Source organism: Rhinolophus ferrumequinum, chromosome 4 (assembly GCF_004115265.2).
Source record: "Rhinolophus ferrumequinum isolate MPI-CBG mRhiFer1 chromosome 4, mRhiFer1_v1.p, whole genome shotgun sequence".
Classification (NCBI taxonomy): Eukaryota; Metazoa; Chordata; class Mammalia; order Chiroptera; family Rhinolophidae; genus Rhinolophus; species Rhinolophus ferrumequinum.
Window position 1 is genome coordinate 104832727 of NC_046287.1, and position 23455 is coordinate 104856181.

The 23455-nt window shown below is 39.3% G+C and overlaps 3 protein-coding genes across 9 annotated transcripts in view; 1 reads left to right on the plus strand and 2 right to left on the minus strand.

The window, feature by feature from the left end:
• Nucleotides 1–169: 169 nt before the first annotated feature.
• Nucleotides 170–14535, minus strand: SKA3 (spindle and kinetochore associated complex subunit 3). Of its 2 annotated transcripts, XM_033104496.1 has the most exons (10): nt 14363–14498; nt 14002–14088; nt 12910–12971; nt 12647–12812; nt 10020–10398; nt 8236–8321; nt 3906–3991; nt 1957–2160; nt 612–739; nt 170–317 (listed from the first exon to the last, which is right to left on the minus strand). In XM_033104496.1, exons 3-10 carry the CDS (start codon nt 12952–12954, stop codon nt 281–283), a joined length of 1131 nt encoding a protein of 376 aa, XP_032960387.1. In that variant the 5' UTR covers nt 12955–12971; nt 14002–14088; nt 14363–14498; the 3' UTR covers nt 170–280. The 2 variants fall into 2 exon arrangements, with proteins under 2 accessions (XP_032960387.1, XP_032960386.1); XM_033104495.1 differs by lacking the exon at nt 14002–14088 and having other exon boundaries at nt 14363–14535.
• Nucleotides 14536–14540: 5 nt separating this feature from the next.
• On the plus strand, nt 14541–15592 carry MRPL57 (mitochondrial ribosomal protein L57). The gene is made up of 2 exons (XM_033104503.1): nt 14541–14680; nt 14830–15592. Exon 2 carries the CDS (start codon nt 14835–14837, stop codon nt 15141–15143), a length of 309 nt encoding a protein of 102 aa, XP_032960394.1. The 5' UTR covers nt 14541–14680; nt 14830–14834; the 3' UTR covers nt 15144–15592.
• A 3665-nt stretch (nt 15593–19257) lies between these two features.
• Nucleotides 19258–23455, minus strand: part of ZDHHC20 (zinc finger DHHC-type palmitoyltransferase 20) — a 50392-nt gene continuing 46194 nt past the window's right edge. For all 6 annotated transcript variants that reach the window (XR_004422853.1, XR_004422852.1, XM_033104500.1 and 3 more), the window contains one exon: nt 19258–22965. Coding sequence is in view for 2 of the 6 variants with exons in the window: in XM_033104500.1 (XP_032960391.1) it covers nt 22958–22965 (8 nt within the window). In the remaining 4 variants the exon portion in view is untranslated. The remainder of the gene's footprint in view (nt 22966–23455) is intronic.

The following is a 23455-nucleotide window of genomic DNA, read 5'->3' on the forward strand; positions in this document are numbered from 1 at the left end:
TATGTTTTAAGTTACTGATCCTGCTTCCTGATATTATCAAACCATCCTGTTAGATTAGGTAGGGCAAATTTGAAATCAATGAAATAGTAATGATATTTAAAAACTGACTGAGTTACATGTCAACAACGCTGAGGTGAAACAAAATAGAAACTTAACAAAAAGCATATTATGACATCAGTGTCCACATCCAGCTTTAATGGGGGGTGTTTTAAGAACAGGAGAAAGATGTGGGGGAATGTGAACAGCAAAGTCAGTCCAGCTCTGTGTTCACCTCATCTGTTCAGTTTCCATAATGGACAGAAAGCCCACTAAAATTTCTGCAGAAAGACACAAATAAAAATGTCAGGTATAATTCACAGCCATCAGCAAAACAAATGGCATGAGACTGGTTACACCTTTTCACACTACGCAGAACAGTGGGGAAAGACCCCCCCCCCCCCCCCACTGACGTCAGCACACTGTAGGAGGCTGGGATCCAGGGATCCAGGGATCCTAGCTCTCTGTAAGAGATGGGCTGCTAACCCATGCTGGCAAACGTCAATTACACATTTTCACTGCCACTCAAATGTTAATTTTTAAATGTTCTCCTCAACACCACGTGCAACACTCACCCCACTGGCTTTGGTGTTACCACATCTCGGACACACTGCTCTTCGCCCTTGGTCAGGAACGCTTCGCTGGGTGGCCCGGCCTTAACTGCCACCGGAGTAGCTAGGTTTCGGTTGTATTTGGATAGAATCTAAAACCAAGCAAATTCCTTTTATGAAGTCACATGAACAACATAAATTTGGAAGGTGTTACAAAACATTCAAGGAAAGTCTGACAATATGGGTTACTGGAAACAGTAAGAACTTTTTAGCAGCACAGAAAGGACGGTGATATCAGAAACCTGACTGGGGTGTGGACACCTGACTTCCAAAATGTATGCTACGGTTAGTGGACACAAGCAGCAAGCAGCGTATCCCCGAGCAAATTAAGCCTTTACGAAAATCTAGGGGAACTACATCAAGGAAAGAGGTGAAATAAATGCTCAGAAGAAAGATCATCAGTACTACAAATTATGAAAAGAATCTGAAATACCAATTATGGTATTTTTCATACAGAGAGGTGATACATCACATACAAGGCTCCCTCTTTTAACACAGAAATAAAAAGAGAAAGACTGACAACAGTGAAGTGAAGTGAACGCTGTGTAAAGCCCACGGACAGAAGCTTCCCCTCCGCTCTCAGTTCACTACAATGCCCAAGAAAGCAGACAGACGGGGAAGAGGGGTAACAAACACTTCACTGGTATCTTAGGGTGAATTGTTCTAATGGCATCTGGGAATTTTCCCAAGTACTTTCTCCTTCTCATGCCTGTCCCTAAGCTAGGAAGGTTTCTAGAATGGTTATTAAGAACAGCATTTGCCTAAGTAAGTGCCAGTCGCCACACACAGTAAGTTCTATTGAGGGGGAGATGCCAAGAATCAGACTGCTGATTACTGAGCGGGTGTGAAGCTGTTAAGTCAGTAGTGGACTAGTGCTGTGCTAAGGAGTCAGACACTAACACACCTAAGCCAGCGCTTCTCCAACTGAGCTCCAACACACGGCAAGTTCAACTAACGCATGTTAGTCATGACACCCCACTATGGAGAACTGCAGGGTAAATGACATTCCTGACTTTCCAGCAACACACCCCTGTGGAAACAGCAGCTGACATGGCCATCACAGCTGAATAGCTATTAGAAAATATAAGGATACATTTCAGAACATGAAGTTAGAGGAAACGTCCCACGAGGGCATAAAAGCATGATGATGTCACCAGCCTGTTGCAGCTAGCATTAGAGGAGCCTAGCACCCAGAATTTAGATTTTTCTCAACACCCAAACCAGCAGAGAAATACTACAGTTTACATCATGTTATATAAATATCTAACTTTGAAAAAAATATGTCAAAAAAATAGCATGGAAAAATAACCTGGAGAATATCTTCTGGAATTGTAGTTACTTTTGGAGGTGTAGGTGTTCTGAGCAGATTCTCATAAGAAGAAATCAGAGGAGAAGAGGGAGCCGTGAAATTCTCAAAGCACTTTTCTGAATTTAAAACTAACGATGTGCAGTCTTTTTTTTCCAAATCATTTGATGAACTATTTGTTTTTGATAGTGGATAATTTGTGGACATCTGAGGAACAAAAACAAGTCATTAAATTATGGTAGTATAAAATAATATAGTAAATAAAAAATTGTCAGTCAGTTGTTAGTTCTGTCGGGGTCTTTAAGTGGCCCAAACTACCCCCTCTCCCCTGACAGAACACTGAATAAAATCAAGGAAACAAAGGAATGGCATATGGAGGACAAAGTACCACCTTCGTTACTAATACAGGCTAGGCTAGCGCTTACTATGAAATTGACTGAACTCCAGACTTAGATGGATCCACGCACCCAGTCTCAGGTCACACTAAACTGGACCACGCAGCAGTCACAGCACAGAAGAGCAGGTGTCACCATACGCCTTCAGCCCAAAGAGGAAGAAAGCAGATCCGAGGTAAGCCCGGCACTTGGTTTCTCTATAGTTGCAGTGTCCAAAAGACTAGCAACAAGCCACCGGGGGTTATTTAAATTTAACTTTAAATTAATAAAATTAAAAGCATAACAATTAGCTCCGTGGGTGCACTTCCCACATTTCACGTGCTCAGTCGCTAGCTATAACTCGTGGCTCCCACAGTGGACAGCACAGAATACAGGACACTTCCATCACTGCACAAGGTGCTATCAGACGCCCGGTCTACTACATTGGTTGTCTTATGCATTCATCTCAACTTTAAAAAGGGATGAGGTTTTTGATTATAGCAAATTTATTTACTGGGGGGAAAAAAACATAAAAATAACCCATAAGTAACAGTTTGGTATGTTTCTATCTATCCTTTTTCCTTAAAATACAGCAGTTCTCCCTTATCTACGGGGGATGCGTAGATACCTGAACCCCCAGTGGATACCTGAAACCCCGGATAGTACTGAACCCTCTATATACTGTTTTTTCCTATACATTTAAACCTATGAGTTTAATTTATCAATAGGCACAGTAAGAGATTAACAATAATAAAATAGAACAATTATAACTACACTGTAATAAAAAGGTTATGTGAGAATGGCTTTGGGGCCATTATTAAGTAAAGAAAGGGTCACTTGCACAGAAGCCCTGTGATACTGAGACAGTCAAAATGCAAACCAAGATGCTATTGAATGACGATTGGGCAGAGAGCGTCTATAGCACGGAGATGCTGGAGGATTCACATCCGGGCGAGACAGCACAACGGCATGAAATTTTATCACGCTCCTCAGAATGGTGCATAATTTAAGACATGACATGTTTATTTCTGGAATTTTCCATTTAGTATTTTCAGACTGTGGTTGACCACGGGTAACTGAAATTAAGCAAAACTGCGGGTAAAAGACAACGCATGTGTGTACACATACATACATGTCATTTTCCATATCATTAAATATTTCTTGAAAACATTCTCTTTATATGTTTTTATCTGTTTTTCAAAAACATTTGGTAATTATAGAACACCAGACCTTATGGATATACTTTAATGTATTTCGCTTCTCCTTTACCATTTGACATTTAGATTTTCTCTCATGTTTTGCTCTTGTAAGTAATGCTGTCTGTCCTCTGTAACTTCCTTGTTATAACTCTTTGTCCCAGTGTGCCTTGGAATAAATTCTGAGACATGGTTAAAGGGAAGGAAAACTTTAAAACTCCTGATATATGCTGTTAAATTACCCTCCAGAAATACATGGTAAATACACAACTAAAGGCTGCATTAGTCTATGTTGTTTAAACACACAGTTTCAGTCTGGAAATAGCAGTATATTGGAGTCATCAGAAACAAAATTAGAGCTTTCAATTTTGTGCAAATTTACCAAAGCTGTACTGTTCTTTGTAGAAGGAATTTTCAAACCAGGAGTGCAGAATGTAGGTGCCGAGGGAGACTCTGTACACTCGGCATCTGGAAGACACATACAATGGTGTGAAAAGAAATATTTGAAAATAAAGTTGAAATAAAGACTTCAACTTTTAAGTTATAATCCTTGTTAATTAATTTGTGCATTTTATTTTTAATAACTGAAGAAATGATAACTGGTGTGTGCTTAATTGGACAGGAAAAAACAAAACTCACATTCACATATCTAATTATCGTGAGCACTAATAAAATTCAGCAAGGTACAAGTGCAATATACAAAAATGAATAGTTCTAGCAAACAATTAAAAATATAATCTGAAGAAATATATTTTGAAAAATATAGCAAGAAAGAATAACAAGAAAGAAGAGCAAGATACCATACATAAATCTATTGACAACTGTGTAAGTAAGAGCTTATGGAGAAATAAAATTTCCGAAGAATAAAAAGGAGGAAGAGAGCAAGGAGGTCACTTGCCTTCCAAGATATTGGGACTTTAACTCTAAAGTTACAATAATTTAAAAAGCAGTGTAACATTGGCCAGGGATGGAAGATTGACTATTAGGACAAATAGGAGATTCTAGAAACGGAATCGCATGTATACAAATATTTGATATCTATAACGCATAGTACCATACAAGCAATCTTAAAATATATCAAAGAGAAACACTGAACATGTTAGGAAACTGATCACACTGGCAAAATCAGATTGAGTCTAAAAATCAAATGCTGGAAAAGATGAGAAATAGGAACTCAAAGATGGCTGGTGAGGATAAAACCAAACAGCCACTCCCAGGGCAGCTTAGCATTTTCTAGACTAAGTGAAGGCGTGCGTCTTGTGATACAGAAATTCTGCTCCTGTAAGACACACATGTGTGCACAGGGGTAGTTGTCAGTACAACACTGCCTGTAATAGTAAAAACTAAAAACAACCTAACTGTCCATCAATAAGCAAATGAACAATTAAGATGACTTGTTCATACAATGGAATCCTGCTGGACCATTAAAATGATAGACTGGATGTACATGAATTAATGTGAAAAACAGACGGTGGAGTGAAAACGCAAGAGACAAGAGAACATGAATTGGATGTTGCCACTTCTGTGAAATTTTGGAATACAACTACTTTATGAGGTCTGGCAATTAAGTTCATGAACTCATTCTAGAAAAAGTGATATATGCCTCACTGCTGAATATCATTACGGTCACCTTCAAAGTGATCCCCTTGGGAAGCTATGCACTGACACCAGTGCATATTCCACCCTTCAAAGCAATATTGGAATCCTTTTTCTGGAATGGCCATCAGAGCTGTCATCGTATTACCCTTGATGTCCTGAATGTCATCAAAATGTCTTCCTTTCAATATTTGCTTTACCTTCAGGTAAAGAAAGAAGTCATTGGGGGCCAGATCAGGTGAGTAGGAAGGGTATTCCAATACAGTTATTTGTTTACTGGCTGAAAACTCCCTCACAGACAGTGCCGTGTGAGCTGGTGCATTGTCGTGATGCAAGAGCCATGAATTGTTGCTGAAAAGTTCAGATTGTTTTTTGTCTTTTTCATGTAGCCTTTTCAGCACTTCCAAATAGTAAACTTGGTTAACTGTTTGTCCAGTTGGTATAAATTAATAATGAATAATCCCTCTGAGATCAAAAAAGGTTAGCAACATCCTTGCAAGAAGTTTGTGAACTTAATTGTCTGACTTCATAATCGTTACTTTCAGGGAGGAAGGGAGTGCAGCTGGAGGGTTAGCTTTATGTGTAACTTTAAAAAAAGATTTGAAGCAAATATAGCAAGATAATCACACCTGTCTTGTGGGGTTTTAAAGACAAATACAGGCTCTGTGAGGAACTGAAGTGGATGTAATGCAGAGCACCAAGGCCTGAAGAGCAGTAGGGGCTGTGAACCTGAGATCAGAAACATCTGCCCACTGGCTGCAGGGTAGCAGAATGAAAGCAAGCAAAGGTAATGGTAGGAAGTCTTTGAGAAAACACTGAACACTCAGAATCTCAGTCCACCCAGTGCAGAGCTGCAGATTCTGAGTTCACCCCCGTCCAGTGCAGGTGTTCTGAGCCAAACGTTAACCTGAGAACTTATCTGCATTTGGCAAAGCATGGGGCCTTGGCTGGGGTAAGCACAAAACAGCTCTATGGGGCACACACAAATGCCACTGAAAACTTATCTGAAGATGACTTCACAGTTAAGGAAACAAGCCCCTACAAAGAGAATCAGAGTGGTAAACAAAGACACAAGAGGATCAACACCTTAAAGAATCTTTCAGATACGTGTATTTAAAATGTTCAAAGGATAAAGACATAGAAATCGTAAGGCAAGAGAATGATATAGAAGGAAAAACAGGAACAGTCATATTTGAAAGAAAAAAACTTGTGAAAGAAAACTGTACTAAAAATTCAAGTGATGGATTAAAATAATAATTTAGATTCCGTGTGAGAGAGAGAGACAGCAAGCAGATCGGAAGGAAGCTCTAGCTAAAGCACTAAGCAGCACAAAGAGGGAAGGAAACTCTCCACGGGTAACATTCTAAAACGTATCATACAGGAATCTCAGGAGGCAAAATTGAGGAATTAGGGGACAGGTAGTATTATTAAAAGGTAATGTAGGAGTATCTTCCAGAATAGATGATGAGTTCTTAGTTTGAAAATTCATACCAAATTCTAAACATAATGAATGAAAAATATACACATATGTTATAGAGAAATGTAGACTATTAAAAATAAAGACAAATATATAGACTACCAAGAACAAAAGACAGATTTTCTACAAAGAAAAGCTGATCAGACCAATCGCCCTCTGCTCATCAGCAGCAATAGAGACCAGACCAAAATGGAATAATTTCTTTAAAATATTGAAGAAAATCAACTGTCAATCTAGTCCTCTATATCCAGCTAAATTATCATTCAAGAATGTTTGAAAGAGAAAGAAAAAATGTTTTCAGACATATAAAAATTGAGATGACTGCACACATGAGAACTAACACCTCTGGAAGAACCGGTAAAGGATGTATTTTAACAAGAAAACTGAACCCACAAGCAATGAGTGGGATACAAGAAACAATTGTAAACACAAAAAATAGTAAACAAATCACTAAATTTTAATAGAATATGAAAGTTGTAATAATGGTATTTTGTGGCATAAAAATAGAGTCAAACTAAAATACTGCAGAAACTCTTAACAAGCCTCCACTTAATCAAATTACTAATGGATAAGCTTTCTGTTCCTTCCGTAAAATATACTGCTGATGGCATGCTGAAGGATTTCAGTCAGTAAGCTATTCTTTAAAAACCCATCTTGCTTCAAAAGTCATAAAAACATTCTCCTTTATTATAGTCCATTGGGAAGTGACTTCTGAGGATCGTGTGAGGTGATGGTCCAATCTCTCATTTTATAAAAATAGGCGAGGGCGGCTGGTTGGCTCAGTTAGAGCACAGTGCTCATAACGCCAAGGTTGCCGGTTCAATTCCCACACGGACCAGTGAGCTGCACCCTCCACAACTAGATTGAAAACGACTTGCCTTGGAGCTGATGGGTCCTGGCAAAACACAGTGTTCCCCAATAAAACTGAAAAAAAAAAAAAGAAAGAAAAAAAAAAGGCTACTCTTTAATACACTCATGTTTTTTCTTGTAAGCTGAGCTCTAAGCTTACTGTGAGTCAGCTGTATTCTTTCACACCTGTTTATCCCACAGGTGCTTGTTAATTTAATAACAAGTCAGTGAAATTAGTATAAAGAGAATTTTTCTGAAAACATACAAAACTTCGGAAAGACCTCATAATGACAAGTTATTGAGGATTTCTTATTCTATATTTCATGAAAATCAGTATTTTTATGCTTACAGGGACAAATATGAAAAAAAAAACATGAAAATTTTAAGTTCTTATACTATTTTAAAATACCAAAATTTGAAATGGTAGCTGATGCATTCTCAGTGTGGTTTATGTAAGAAATAAGAAACACAATGCAGAACTCTAACCAATAAGCTGAAGCTAAACTAAAAAGGGTACTATTGGGTCGACATTAAAAGATTGGAAAATGGATATGTATTTATAGGCTTTAAGTTAAAATGTAAGAACAAACAAGCTGACAAATACTGAATATAATCTGGAAGAGTATGAAAAGCTTATCAGAAAATTTTTTCTCTTGTACGAATCTGAATGCAATGGTATTTAATAGAACTCAATGTCAAGAACTGAGAGCATGCAGAAGGCTCCAGAACACCTGCACAGAGACTGTCTGGAAAGAGCACAGCAGGGAAGTCAGTGGGGTTTTACACTTACCATTTTTTCCCAACTGCTGGTTCACGAGGCCAGGAGTGGTGAAGAAATGCTCTGTGGAAACTGGTTCTGTTTCTATGGCTTCCTCACTGGTGTGATTAACAGGGAGATTATAAGCTTAAAAAAGTTAATACTAAACCTCTGGGAAAAATTTAATCTTACTATAAATCATCAAGTCTGGATGAATGTTCGGTTCTATCTTATGGAACAGAAAGCCCTTGGAACAGTTTTCATTTTAAATGTATAAAAAGGGCTCAAAAAAGGTTAGGAACCATTTTGTATTGACAGTTTTGACTTAGAAGTGGGTTAAGAATCTCTGAGATAAAGGAAAGCTGTAAGTTCAACTGATTATATAAATCAAGTCATTACATAGTGTTTCTGGGCTATTCTGTTCCAGTTACAGGCCCATTCTGTGACAGTTTCATACTGTTTTACCTACTGTGGCTTTATATACTTTAATATCTAGTAGGTCATGTCCCCTCAGTACTGTTATTTTTCATTATTTTCTTAGCTATCCTTTTTATTCTTCCAAATAAATTTTAGAATCATTTTGTCAAATATCCCTCTCCACCTTAAAAACAAAAAAAAATCCTATAGAGGCTTTGTTGTAATTGCGTGACACCTGTACATTAATTTAATATATGATTAAATATCTCAATAATATTCTGTCATCCCATTCGGGAATACATTATCTTTCTTCATCCTAAAGTTCCCTTTATATAACTCAGAAATGTTTGATGGTTTTAACCATACAGGCCTTTCCTCTACAAATGGCATGGGTATTTTACTTTTTTGTTGCAAATTTGAAAGTGTTTTTTCCACTACATTTACCACCAATAGTTATTAATAAAATATAGGAAAACATACTATTTTAAACGGTTATTTTTCATTTATCTGAACTTTCCAAATTTTCCAATACTATACCCTGTATTATTTCTAATAGCTTAAAAAATAAAAAATATAGCCCTTAGTTCCTAATTTTGTCATTTGTATTTAGGTTTAAATAAGAGGTAATCCTTAGATTTATCAATTCTACCCTTCTAAAAATCTTTAGCAATGACATTTTATCTTCAGTGTTTATTCCCTTCTCTTTTCCCCACAATTGTGTGTTGGGTTTTTTTTGGCATCTTTGAGATAAATATTCATTTTCCTCCTTTCACGATTACAGTTCTTAAAGACTTACATTTAGATATTACTTGGCTCCTTTGACACGTGGTATTTTCATTGTCAATGTAAGTCTTTAATTACCATTTTCACACTAATTACTCCCAATCTCTTTAGTCTAGCAGAAATTCATCACGGAAATTCAAATTCATATTAAAATACCCAAGTTTAAGAGCACTTCTACAGGCTCCTCCAAATGAACAGGTAAAATATCACCTTTACCCCCAAGCTCCAGGTATTCCTTAATTCTTCCCCTAGCGTCATCCCAGGCAACAAAGCAGGGATCTGGGATTTATTCTGGATCCCCTCTCTTCCCAAGTCTCCATACCAAATCAATTCATACTGAGTTTACCCCTTTAATCTTTTCCTCGCTTCTCTATCCCACCAAATACCTTTTATTTTTTCAGGCCCTTTTCACTCCTTCTATAGCATCTAACTCCAGAAAATCAATAGCTTGCACTTCACTGATGGAATTGGTGATTCAGAGAAGTTTGAAATAAGAAGTATCTGAAAACCTTTTAAGGATACACAGTCTGAAACACTGTCTTTCTTCTAGGAAAAAGTTAGTAAATACAAAAGATTTAGAAAGTTAGATAAAAGTGCCTTTTAAGAAAGCTGCTCACCTCTTATTCTTCCTGTTTTTAAGTCCCATGGTGTAATCTTCATTTAAACACATCGTATATTCAGAGATACTAACGTGCTCTAATTTAGGAGTCACAGACTCAAAATCGTCCATATTCAGTGCACACTTTGGAGTTTTCTGTATTTTCACTAGCGGCTCTTCCTTTTGGTTGTTTTCCACCTGTGGAGGGTTTGGTGGGACTTGAGAGATGAGGTACCGCTCAAGGCCAAAATCTGCAAGTTGTGGACTACCTGGAGACTTTTCAGAAACAGAGCTGCGTGGGCCACAAGGATCAGACATGTCACCCTTCACATCAGGCCTCTGAAGAGTCTCATCCCTAGTGTACTCTGGTTCGGAGTCAACGACTTCTTGCTCACCCACTGGGAGGAAAAACCAAGGTCATGTTCTATTCACATATCAAATCAGGGAATCTCATGTACTAAAACCACATAAAATAGTGCCATCTGAAATGTCCCAAACCAGCAAAGCTCTGATTCTTTCCTTAGTCTCTAAAGTTTTATTTCAAATTCATGATGTGCACCCCTTATCCACCCATTTTAATGACTTGACATATTATAGAAAAGTAAACTAGTGTTAAAAGATGAAAAATCAATACCCACGAACGTAAGTCCAACTTCCTTACTTCCCCACCTAACGTCATTTAGTCATTCTTAATATAAAAGGAAACTACTGCATCATTCAATGACATTAATTAGTGTGGAATTAACTACAGTCTGATTAAACACAAAGTATAAAAATATTATTTTAGATTTTTAACTTATATATGCCTAAAAGGAAAGACTGTTATACAAAGATACATATATTTTTATCCTAAGTCAGTCTAGAACACATGTCAAAAGCCTAGTGAGAGAAGTAACAGGCAATCATTACATAGACACGCAGGTCCTCAATCTTTAATAGACGACATCCAGCTCCAGACGCCAACGCTTAATCACTACACTGTCCATTTCAGACTAACTCATTTATTATACTAACAACTATACTTTTGCCCACAGTCCTTTGTCATTTCCTGGGTACACTATTGGTTAATGAATTTGGTGTGGAACTTGAGTTGGAGTTAAAAGATCCAGGATAGCACCTGCAATGCCAAGGCCTTTTTGTTTCTGCTGATTCCATCTTTCAAAGGACTGTCTGTAGTTGAAATGGGGTAGATCAGACCCCTGTCTGATATATGGGATCTATACAGATCCCTGTCAGAATCTTCTGGGTCCAAAAGAAGAGGAAAGGAATAAATTTAGGCTGTACATTTACTTGAACAGCTGAGACCCAACAGACTGGAAGAAGTAAAGAGATACATATATTTTCTTTGAAGACATTATTTTCTTTGTTCTGATTGGCAACTGGAAATTAACTTAGGTTAGGGTACCATTTCTGTGGGCATAAGCCAGGACAGGTTCAAGCTGGAGGATGCATCATACCAAAAAAAGTTATAAACTTTGATTACATGGCTTTTGGCCCTTGGAAGAGTCTCTTGCTGATTTGACACCGTGCTTTTTGTTAATTCTGAGAAATGTTACAAGAGCTACCAAAAACCTATTGTATCTATCACAATGCTGTCATTGACGTGATTAACAAAATAAACTCATCATCATTTTCACTACCCCCAGGGAGGTACGATTTAGAGAAATTACCCACAGTCACACATGGTGTAGTGTGACTGGCTGGGCAAGTGTCTGAATCCCTGGCCTGTTCACACCAGAGTCAGCTGAGTTCTTTCCACCAAACCACACGGACTGCTTAATACACCTTCCGTATATGTATCCTCAATATGTATTTGTTAGATTTAATTAACGTTCTACTTATGTACAAGATCATTCTCAATGGAAATGAAGATACTGAAGCATACTGAAATGAAATCAAAGGTGCGGGCACAATAACAATATTAATCACCTGGTGATTAACAGGCCAGGTACTGTTCTAAGCAAATTTTATCTCATTTAATCCTAATACAAGCTGAGAGGCAAATACTCTTACATACCTCCACAGTACACACAAATGAGAAACTGAGGTACAGGTTAAGTAGCTGGTCAAAGACAACACAGCTAGTGTGTGGTGGAATCAGAGATTTGAACTTGGCCAGTTTGGCTCTGAATTTAAAACCACCATGCTATACTACCCTTCATCAGAATTTTAAAACTAAAAAGGACTATCAGTTTATGTAGCCCCAAATCTCTCATTCTACAGAAGAAATTGAGAAGAAGAAATTGAAACAACCTGCTTGAAGGTCAGTCTCTCGTTTATTAGCAGAGCAGGCTAGAAACCAAGTATCCTAAAGTCAGATTTATCTTGTACTCTTCATTCATCTAGCACTGTGTTAAGTTCTTTTTTTTTTAAAATAATTTTTAAGTAATTTTTTGTTTTCTAGTGACACTTGACACACGTGTCAGTTCCTGTCTTGCACTTTGGAAAGGAGAGCAAGGACTGTCCTTACCCTGTACCAATGATCAGCAATGCATCCAGAGTACAGCAGTTGTGTCAGAAATGATCCAACAATAGTCACACGTCAAGAGTGAGAACTAGAGACCAGGACCAAGCCCACAATGGTCCTAATCATGCTGCCCTTCTTTAATACTAAAACAAATGCTATAAAATGCAAGTTATTCACACCTGAATTTTTCTTGGCACGTGGATTATATCCATACTTCTGGAAAAACTCTCTTATTTTCATGATATCCACAGAATTTTTTCTCATCAGTACGTTTGCTGCCTTTATGAAACCAATGCATTTTTTACTTTCCAAACTTGCATTGTCAAGAAGAGTGCGGACATCATCCTTTTGAGAAAAGAAAGTACATTAGAATTTCTCTAACTTTTGACTAAATCTATTTAATTTTTAAAATTACTACATAAAAATATTATAGTAGAGATACCTTTAGAGTCTGAACTTCTGAATGAAGGTCATGTAAAATTCTCATTGGATAACCTTCAAAGTCTTCAATATGAATATTGAAAGGAAAGAGTGCAATAACAAGAAGGAGGAAAAAGAACAGAAAATATAGTTTAGTTTATTTTCTTATAATTATAAAATCCTGTAGATATTTATTTAAAATGTATATCGTGTTAATCACAAGGAAAACTGTTAAGGCCTTTCTTTAAAACTTTTATTAAACTATAATATACATATAGAAAAGTACAGAAATCCTAAGTATATAGCTTGATGAACTTTCAAAATAAACACCTACACAATCAGCATTCAGGTCAGGAAGGAAGGAGGGAGGGAGGAAAAGAAAGAAAGGAGGGAGGAAGAAGAGAAGGATGGAACGTAGTCTTACTGAGTATTTTTTCCTTTATGGTGAGCACTTTTTGTTTCCTGTTCTAAAAATCTTTGCCAATGACAATACTTACATTTTCTTCTAAAAGCTTTATTGTTTTGCCTTCTGTTTGAGAGCTAAAATCCATCTGCAATTGATTTTTGTGTCTGGCATGAGGTAAGGATGAAGAGCCATCCTTTTTTTCATGAGTACAAGTGACCCGGCACCATTTACTGAAAAGACATCCTTAACCCACTATACGTCACTTTTCTTATTAATCATATATTGTTTTTCCAGTCACAAAAATAAAGGTATTTAAGTGGCTGGAAAAGTATTCGTAATATAATTACAGTAAAAGGACTCTGTGTCTGCAGGGTGCAATATTTTAAGGCACATTACAATTATGACATTAAATCTGAACTTGTCTTGCAACAACTTTTAAAAATCTGTAATACAAGGGTTAGTAGTGGAGAATTCTGCTTTATTTACAAATTAGAAAAAAAGAAGAACGAGTACTGAGCGTTTGTGTTGGCAATATGGTTCTTTGGGAAAAATACATTTACTCCAACTGTGGACCACCGGGGCGAGACAAAAGTCACCATACCTGTAAATAACCGTGCTAAGCAGATACATTTTAAAAGAAACTGTTTAAATTTGTTCATACTGCATGTTTATTGATTAGCACACATTCTACGCGACTCAAAATCATACCGTGCGGAAATCAGGCACGCATTCTGGGCCCAATCTGTCCCGAGCGCCGCCGGTTCTCTTGGTCGCGCATAAAACAAGGCTGCTTTCCTGGCCAGAGGAGAGCACTGTGGTTGCAGACTGACGCAGGCGCGCAGCACCCCAGAGGGGCCCAAGGAAATGAGGAAAGGCGGTCCTCGCGGCCCTCCGGGGTGTGCCGATGGCGCCGTCAGTACGCCGGGGGGCGCCGCACACCCCCACGGCGGACGAACTGCCATCTCCGTGATTGTGCGCGTTCAGACCGGCGCGTACCCTTCTGACGCCGCACGGCGGGCGCCGCCAGGGCCCCGCGCCGGAGCCGCGTCCACCCGGCTGCCTCACTCACCACTGTCTTCTCCGTCCAGCGCTCGCTGCAGCCGCGCTGTCTCGCTGTCTAGGGTGACTGCCAGAGACCGCAGCTTCCCGCAGAAGCTCCGGATCAGGTCCATGCCAAAGACACCCCACCGCTCGGCGTAGCAACCGCCACTCGTTTGAATCTCTCGGCGCCACAAGCGTCATTGGCTCAGCGACGTCCCACAAGCCCTCTCTCGCGAGAGCTGAAGTCTCGCGCTAAGGATACAGAAGGCCTGGTGTAGTGGGCACACTTCCGGCCTCGCGTCAGTGGGGGTGCGGACGGACGCGTGGTTCCCGAGTCGTGCGACTGGTGAGTGCGCCGGTGTTTGTGAACCCCCGGGGGCCCGGCGTGGGCGTCCCACTTCCCCCCAGGGCGGCAGGGCACGGCCTCGGGGACGCCGCTCCCCACCTGCGGCCGGGCGCGTCACCACTTCGTTCTTTGGCCTCTGTCCCCTGCAGACGCCATGTTCCTGACCGCTCTCCTGCGCCGCAACCGCATCCCCGGCCGGCAGTGGATCGGGAAGCACCGGCGGCCGCGCACCGTGTCCTTCCAGGCGAAGCAGAACACGATCCGCCGCCTGGAGACCGAGGCGGAGAACCACTACTGGCTGAGCATGCCCTGCCTCAGCGCCGAGCAGGAGTACGGCCACGCCGCGGCCCGCAGGGCAGCCGCCTTCCGGGCCATCAAGGCGGCCAGCCAGGCCAAGTTTCCCAGGCACAGAGTCCTTGTCGACCAGCTCAGCCACCTCAATGTCACCAAGAAGTGGTCCTAACCGGGACCGCTGCTCTGTCGGCACCTGATCCGGAAAACTAAAGTCTAGAAGTGTGAGCCTTTGGACAAGTCTTAGGAAACAGACTGCAGGCGTGAGCACGTCGTCTGCGTAGGGTCTGGGCTCCCGCGCTCGGACTCCAGGCTCATCCCTGGTGTGTTGTGTTTTTTTCATTATCCTCGGAGGACGATACCAGGGATTTGCCCGGGTCACAGAACATGTGAGATGCATTTTAGAAGAAAGCTGCAGTAAAGCTGCAGACTGGGGTTTGGGATCTGTGTCAGACACTTGATGGGGTTGGTTTGCCTACGTTCTGTCAAGAATAATTGCTTACACGTAAATGAAAACATGAGCTTTTTACGGTTAAACGTGTCCCTAAAAATAGCATTTTCTTCTGGGATTTCTACTGAAAGCGGACATTTAAATGAAATAAAAGGTATTTATAAAATCTGCATGAAGATGTATTTCAAAAAACATCTTTATTTGGATGTAATTACAATAAGTCTGTTGAAGATGTTTTTCAAATAACCTTTTTCTAATCATAGAAACATGCGTTACCAGATACAGTAATCCTGTCACTTGGGACAATTTTACACGAGGAGACATTTAAGGAACTCCCAAAATTATACTCCCAGTAATGACAAAGACTTCAATTTGAATTGCTGTAGAATCCAGAAATCTTAACTGCTGTGTTTTTAATTAGAAAATTTTCAAAATGCATAGAAGGAAAAAATTCTCTCCCTGCTTTCTGTCCCCCCCCATCCAACTCTGGAAACACGTGGACGTGAGCCTGCGCAGGTACACCACATGTGCTTCTAAACCTGTGTGATGATACTGTGTGCAGGTTTCTGCAGTTTGATTTGTTCCTTCCCTTAATGTCTTTCCCCTGAGTTGCCTTCGTTTTGATGAATCTAGCTCTACAAAACCTTTAAGTGGCTTCACTGTAACCTCTGAATATGTAACATAATTGAGCTAGTTTCCTTTTGATGGACATTGGTTTTCCTTATTTACTGCTTTTTAAAAAGCCTCACAAGTAGCCTTATGTGTAGGAAAGTTTTTTCTCTCCATGTAGGGGAAAACCCAGTTCTAACCTTTTGTCTCCCTTGTGTCTCACTATCTGACATAGCATCAGATCCCACAGGTTAAGGACTCTGTCCCACAAAACTCCCCCACCCTGATTCAGATGTGAGGTGCAAGTAGTAGGTCCCCAGGTTACTTACAACTTCTGTTCAATTCAGCAGTTTATTAAAGGATATGGACACACAACAGCCAGGTGAAGACGAACAGGGCGAGGTCTGGAAGGGTCCCAACCAAGCACAGGAGCTTCTGTCCTAGTGGAGTTAGGGTGCTTCACACTCCAGGTGTAGATGTGTTCACGAGCCTGGAAGCTTTCAAACCCCCTACGATTGGGATTTATTGAGGTTTTGCAGAGGCTTCCTCACATAGTAACGATCAATTAGTAACAAGCTCCTCTGGAGGATGAAGCTTATGCCTAAAAATTCCAAGCTTCTAAACTTTACTACTTCTGACGACCAGCCCCCCTCCAGGAGCCCACCCAGTCACCCATTAGAACAAAGGATGCTCCTAGTGCTTTTGCCATTTAGGGAATCACAAGGATTTCAGGAGCTCTGTGCCAGGAACTGGGGGCAGAGACCAGTACATTTTTTCTATTATCTCAAACCTTATATGTGTATCTGAATTCTTAGGAGTGGTGTTGCCAGTACAGAGGTTACGCAGTGAAATTGACACACAGGCCACATTCTTTTACAGCTAAGCCATTTTTACACTCCCACCGAAAAGGCATCTGCCTACATTCTCAGCAACACTGCAATTGCCTACATAGGCAAAAATGGTCTTACTGCTTATTTCACTTACATTTCTTTAGTGAAGCTGAGCATCTTTTTCCACACTCTTATCACTGATCATTCCTATTTCTTTGTGAACTTGTTCTATCTCCATTTTTTCCATATTAGTGCAAGTTTTCTTACGTTTTCATGTCCTCAAATGTTATGGTCACCACCAGTATGCCTGCTTAGTAATAATACCTGTCCTATCCCATTATAAAGCCCTGTACCATCTTCTCTTGCGGCACCTTTTTGTTTTCATTTTCCAATACTTAAGCCCAAGAGCCATCTGGAATTTGCTCTGATGTGAGATATGAAGGGTACAAGCAACTTCATTGTTTCCCAAATGGCTAGCACATTGGTCCAGCATGTCTTCCACCACTGATCTAGAACATCTAAGGCATTTTTTTTTCCTACAAGTAAAAAGTGCACATGGTATGAAAATAAAATAGCTTGAAGGGGCGCACACAGTGAACCTCTTACCCCTCGGTTTCCTCTCTGGAGGCAACCCCATTAATCATTAAGTCTCCTTTCAGATGTTCTACTGCACAATGATAAATGGAGGTGGGACATTTGGGTTGTTTCCAGTCTTGTTGCTTCAAACAGTCTGCAACTAATATCCTTATAATTATTGCTCATAATGCATAAGTAAATATATGAAACTCCTGAACAGTACCTGATAGGTCACAGAATATGAGCATCTGCAAACTTGATATCGTCAAATTGTTCTCCACAAATACTGCATCATAAACTTGGCTTCCACTAAAATGTGTGCGAGTTTGACTAATATTTTTAAAGTTTGGGGTAATTTTATATGCTCTGGTGCCTACTTTTGAGAACTTGTGCAACACAAGATACCAAATCTAACGAACATGAAATTCATTATTGCAGTTCTTTTCTGAACTTCAGTGTTTTTTGTGGGTAGCTATTACAAGACCTCAAGAATTTATAGTGAGTTGGCTTCCAAATATGCATAAACAACATGTGGCTAAGTGCAATTAGTGCTGGACAGAAGGACTGTACTCCAGGCAGCACAGAAATGTTAAGTCAGCTTGCAGGCCATGGAGAAGTGTGGTGGAAGAATGCTACCGGAGTGGAAATCCTGGATGAAAAGAAGGATCTTGTGTGGAGAATGGGCAGGCAGGAGACATTCTTGAAGAGCAGGATGCCATGAATTAAAGATTAGAAACAGCGCTCCAATTCTCTGTATTGGATAAAAGGCACTGAAGGGTTACAGACGATGATGACAACTCCACAGGACTGTTAAAACAGCTGCAAAAACCTGTTACACAGATGCCATCATTCCACTTTGCCGGTGGTTCTGAAAAGCTAGCTTATGAGAAAAGTAAGGCCAATGTGATGTCATTAGTTCTATTCTTTAAGCGTCACAATGGCCTTTTGGCCCTTTAATAGCTAATCCTCCTACCTACCCCAGTGCTCTTGAATTACCGAAAAAAAGAAAAGAAAAAAAAGTTGCTTCATCTCTACTGGCCTCAGCAGTTCCTGGGAATCAGCTCTCAGATCCTTCTTGTCTCCTTCAGCTGCCTCAACTATCAAAACTCCCTTTGGAAGTGAAATGGAACACAAATGCCATGAAAGAATTCTATACAAAATAAAATCTATTGTTCAGCATTTTGACAACAAACACGATTCAACAATTTTTAGTGTTTCGAAGGTACTTCCCATTCAAAAGTAACTTCTGAATTAAAAATTATATTCAATAAGAGCTAAGTTAAAACCTTTTTGAATAAACCAATGTATACCTCTAGCACATGTAAATTACAGTGTTGTTGCTTTGAAAGAATACCTATCTTAGATGCAGTCACCCCAAATTATTAGCCAAACCTCATTCTCTAACTAAACACTTTTAGCAAGTTTTTGACAAAAATAAGTCATTCTCTCACTTGGTAAATACCACTGTTCAGACTGAGTCTGAGTTGTTCCCAGATTTGGGCCTGAGAAGCTGCAAGCCCAAAGAACACCCCAGGTAGCTGAGTGCAGACATAGGTTTGAGACTCACTGACCAGGGCGAGTCTCTGGTGGCGGCCGGCAGGAGGGGTAGTGCTCTGCACGCAGGTGGAGAAGCAAGGTTATACGGGTCCAGCAAACAACGAGCGTTCTGTGGGACAGTCATCTGGCAAGTCCTGCTGGCCCGCCCTCATGCACACAGCATCCCAAGAAGCCGGGAGACCTGACTGCAGCCAGCTCATGTGCCTGTGGGCCAGGTCCCTACAGCCAATTCATAACAACAAAAGACTGTTTAAATACAGGACTTCATTTTCATTTCTTTATTAATAAAGTAATTATGATTTTTGAAAAAAAGTTTAAAATGTTCAGCCTTCATGTTAATGTAGGTTAGGCCATCCAAAAGACAAAGCAGAGAATTAACATTGAGTCATGGTTCCGGGTTATACCTATGAGAAACAAATACGAGACTATGGGACTTGATAAGTAAAGACAACCAAGTACAGTGTATTTCAAATTTGTTTATATAAAAACTTATTAAAGATCACGTTAAAATAGTGTCCATCTTTTCTTTTAAGTGGGCATACTCATCTGCAATCACGTACAAATATAATAAACTTGACCAATAGCTTTCTCAAGGTTTTAATATAAATACAAATCCTTGCTTTATATAACACAATAAAATGATATAAAGTGAACTCGTTAGAAAAATATGGACCTTTCTGGATCTATACTGCATTTTTAATTTAAACTGGAAAATATAGTTCAGATTATATGAAACACGGATTTCAGGCTTATGTATTACCTATACCTTACAGATTATTAGATATGGTCTTTATGTTGGCTGAAATGCAAAAATATCAATATCTTAACAGATTAAAAATACTTTCCATTGATAGCAGTGCTAGTTCTAGAACAAAACATAAGCTACACATATTTGTAAGTCACTGTATTCAGTGCCCCCAATATGCAGACCCTAACACCAAGCCCTTAATATACATTTGCTTTAAAGATTACTGAATTGAAATCTCTCATGTCTGATGATCTTGAATTTAAACAATCCTGTAAACAAAGTCAAAATCTGCTTTCGAACAGAAATAAAACTCAAGTAAACATTGCATATTTGATTTCAACTAACCTTAGTTAAATTAACTTAGGACACATTGAATCATAATCATTAAATATGCACTTTAAAAATCATCCATATGTAAAGATGACTGAACTCTGTAAACGTGTTCTGTTTAGTAACTACTCTACCACAGCTGCTCTTTGGTTTGGCGAAGTGATACTGGCTGGATGCCTCAGGTACTGAATATTCAGGTAAGTTTGTACCCAGGGAAAACCAATCTCCTGTCTACATTTGTTTTTTAATGGCAATGGCAAGACCTGAAATTCAACTTTATTTTTCTTAAGTATCATCACATCTGTTCAAGTGTTTGAAGGACCAAAACAGTACCAATAAATTCTCACAGGGCTTCATTTAGACCTTTCTCCCCAGAATGCTAACTAATCAATACCAGCTGAGATACCAGAGGAAGCCTTTCCCTGACCCCCACACCACCGGGAGGCCCTTGCAATATGGATGAGTAAACCCAGCCAAATAGTATTCAGAACATGGCAGAATGTTGGCCATAAATTAAACCAAATGTAACAAAACAAAACAAAAAAAGGCTTTCACTGAAAATGTCCAAAAAGTGCTACTAAACTTTTTTAAACATGCTACTAAAGATGATATTAAATAAGGGGAATGAAAAGAACTGAGAAAGATTCCAACACCACAAAAATGCCTGAATACATTCAAGGGGAAAACTGTTTGCTAGGTGCTTAATCAGGTACGTGCATAATAACCTTTTATTTAAATGTAGAAATACAAAAAGTACCAGGAGAATGTTTCTGAAAGCAGTAAGTTTAAACACTATTTCCTTATAATATGAGAGCTGCCAAACTGAAGTGATGTTTTCAGTTGGTAACTGATATCCCTTAAGCAGTCTTATACTTAAAGGTTTCCTAGAATCAAGATTATTAAGCTACAGAGTTAAAATAAAGGTAGGCGAATCAACATTCTAGTTTTCCAAACTATATTTTCAAAGCTAATGCATTCCTTTGGTTCAAAGGGAAGAAAAGTTAATTTCTTTTAAAACCTAATATTAGTATTAGCCAATGGAATTAGACAAATCCGACAAATTCTAAACCTGGAATAGTTGACTATAAAACCTGTGCAACATTAGACATTAGAGCTATTCCCTTGTACGCTGTTTGGCGTACAGAAGGTACTCCGAAAATATGTGTTGGATGAATAAAAAATAAGGTTATTTTGCAAAATTAGAAATTGAAGAATGTTACATGTTATCCAGTCCAACTCATTCCTTAACACCCCTCCCTATAATCCCATTTTACACATAGGTAAACTATAACCCTTGATACTTATAGACGCTGGTTAAGATTTGTCTGTATCCACTACTAGAAGGAAATCAATTATTTTGGGTTGTGTGTACATATCTGACTTAAAAGTATAAACATTTCTACACTGTTTGTCCTTTATATGATACTGTATTTTTCTTTAGAATTAATGCAACATTTCTTGCCACTTAGACTGGATTTCAAAAAGAGAAGAGGGTGTGTGGGCAGAAAGAGATTACCCTTAGGAGGTCAGATTTACTATTTTGCATTTAAGAGTGGCATCCAGTTGAAGTTTTATGAGTATATGGGCAAGGAAACACAATGATACACGTTTTCTTTTTTGATTTTTTTTTTGGCTTTTTTTGAGATAAACCTAAAATAAGATTTGAATAAAATACAACTGACAAAAATAATGAAGTGGATATGCCATTCTAATTTTTCTAATATTTTGGTTGATAGAGATGCTGGGAAGTATTCCACATGAGAGCTGGCACGTCCATGAATGTTATAGAGAAAGTGTCCACAGGGGAAAGCTGGACTGGATGATGTCTTTCGGGACCCTTGCAAGGCTAAGAGACTGAAGTTTCAAATGACTTCTCAGGTTAGAATTTCTTTCCTGAGAGCAGTATTATTCTAAAGAGTTTCACCCTACTTCAAATTTCATTTCAAGTCACTGATTAAGGTGTTAATAAATTACTGTAAAAGTTTTGAAGTAATTTTTCATCAATACCTAAATTGAAATTTGATCCTACAGACCTTAGAACTAAAATATTTTTAACAGCTTTTAATAGCCTGCCTATTATTCTCTTTACTTTTCTTCTAGCCACTTCTACCCATTCCTTCTGTGTCCAATATTTCCACAGCACATATACCTTTGTGTTTCCCTGCCCATATACTCATAAAAATTCAACAAAAAGGTAATTTGAAAGCAGACAGAAACAAAAATATTTCTTATACTGCCAAGTTTCCTTGAGGCCTTGGGCATACCATTATGAATTATACCAATTATACAAATGTGCTACATGTTTTCAATCATTACATTTAGATATTTTAATCCTTGAGTGTTACTGTGTAGCCAACAATAAAAAATCTGTATTAAAAATGTTGAAAAGTTTAAAACAGTAATTATAAATTAGCAAACACCCATTTTTTAAAAAGCAGTTCTGTTCTTTTCCTTACACAGTTCAGCAACAGGAATTGGGACTCACTTCTGGCCACCACCCTGCCCTAGATGTACTTCACTTAGACAAGTTTTCAGCTTGTTTCAGGAGTGAAAATTTTTATGGACACTAAGAAACAACTCTGGTAATGTAACTCAGGTATTAAAAAGTACGTCTGCCATGTGAACATGTGATCTGACAGCTCCTTATAGCATCTCACGACAGGCAAGTGTTATTTGCAAGTAAATGAAGTCACTCTTGTAACTGGAAGCTGCGCTGGGCTTCTTTAAGATGAAGGCATCTTCGTGCTCTGCAAAGGGCTTCGTGGGCCCCGAGGTCTGTACAAAGACTTCCTCTCTGAAAAAATGTATCTTCCGTTATGCTTCAATTACTTCCTTCCATTGATCATCTTGCAAGTGATACTGAAAATATCAGTCATAACATGTTTTTATAAACCTGTAAAACCAGACGCAATTGGGTTATTGGTTAAAACTTGATTTTCTATTTCAACAAACACGATGTATTCAGTGCTGCTGTGCGCTAAGATGTAAAGCTGCTACTCTAGCAAGATACGCAGGAAATACTTTACACGATATGCTGTCATAATAACAAAGAGTTTTATAAGCAGAAAGTAAAGGCAGCACCCAGAGCATTTTACAAGAGGCAGGTTCTCAGAGCTGCCTCCTGCTGCTCACTGGGGCACGTGTCAGGAAACAGCTCCCCGCACAGTGCTGTGGGGCGCAGGCTGGTGCCCACAGCCACTGTCTAGGGATTGCAGCCAGCCCGGCACTCAAGCAGCACAGGTACCAGCCACTGTTCCATCTATAGGAAGCAGCAGCGAAGCCAGAACCGAGCAGCCGTCTGAGGCCCACCTGTGGCCCACAGCCACGTTCTCAGAGGCACTGACCATGGCTGTGACCAGGGCTCCTGCTGCTGTCTCCGAGTG

Coding starts and splice junctions, on each gene's coding strand:
- SKA3 (XM_033104495.1), bottom strand. CDS start 14,465: ATGGACCTGATCCGGAGCTTCTGCGGGAAGCTGCGGTCTCTGGCAGTC. Junction 8,322..10,019: donor AAAAACAGGAAGAATAAGAG/GTGAGCAGCTTT, acceptor TAATCACACCAG/TGAGGAAGCCATAGAAACAG. Junction 740..1,956: donor TTCCAGAAGATATTCTCCAG/GTTATTTTTCCA, acceptor GCTTGGTTTTAG/ATTCTATCCAAATACAACCG.
- MRPL57 (XM_033104503.1), top strand. CDS start 14,835: ATGTTCCTGACCGCTCTCCTGCGCCGCAACCGCATCCCCGGCCGGCAG.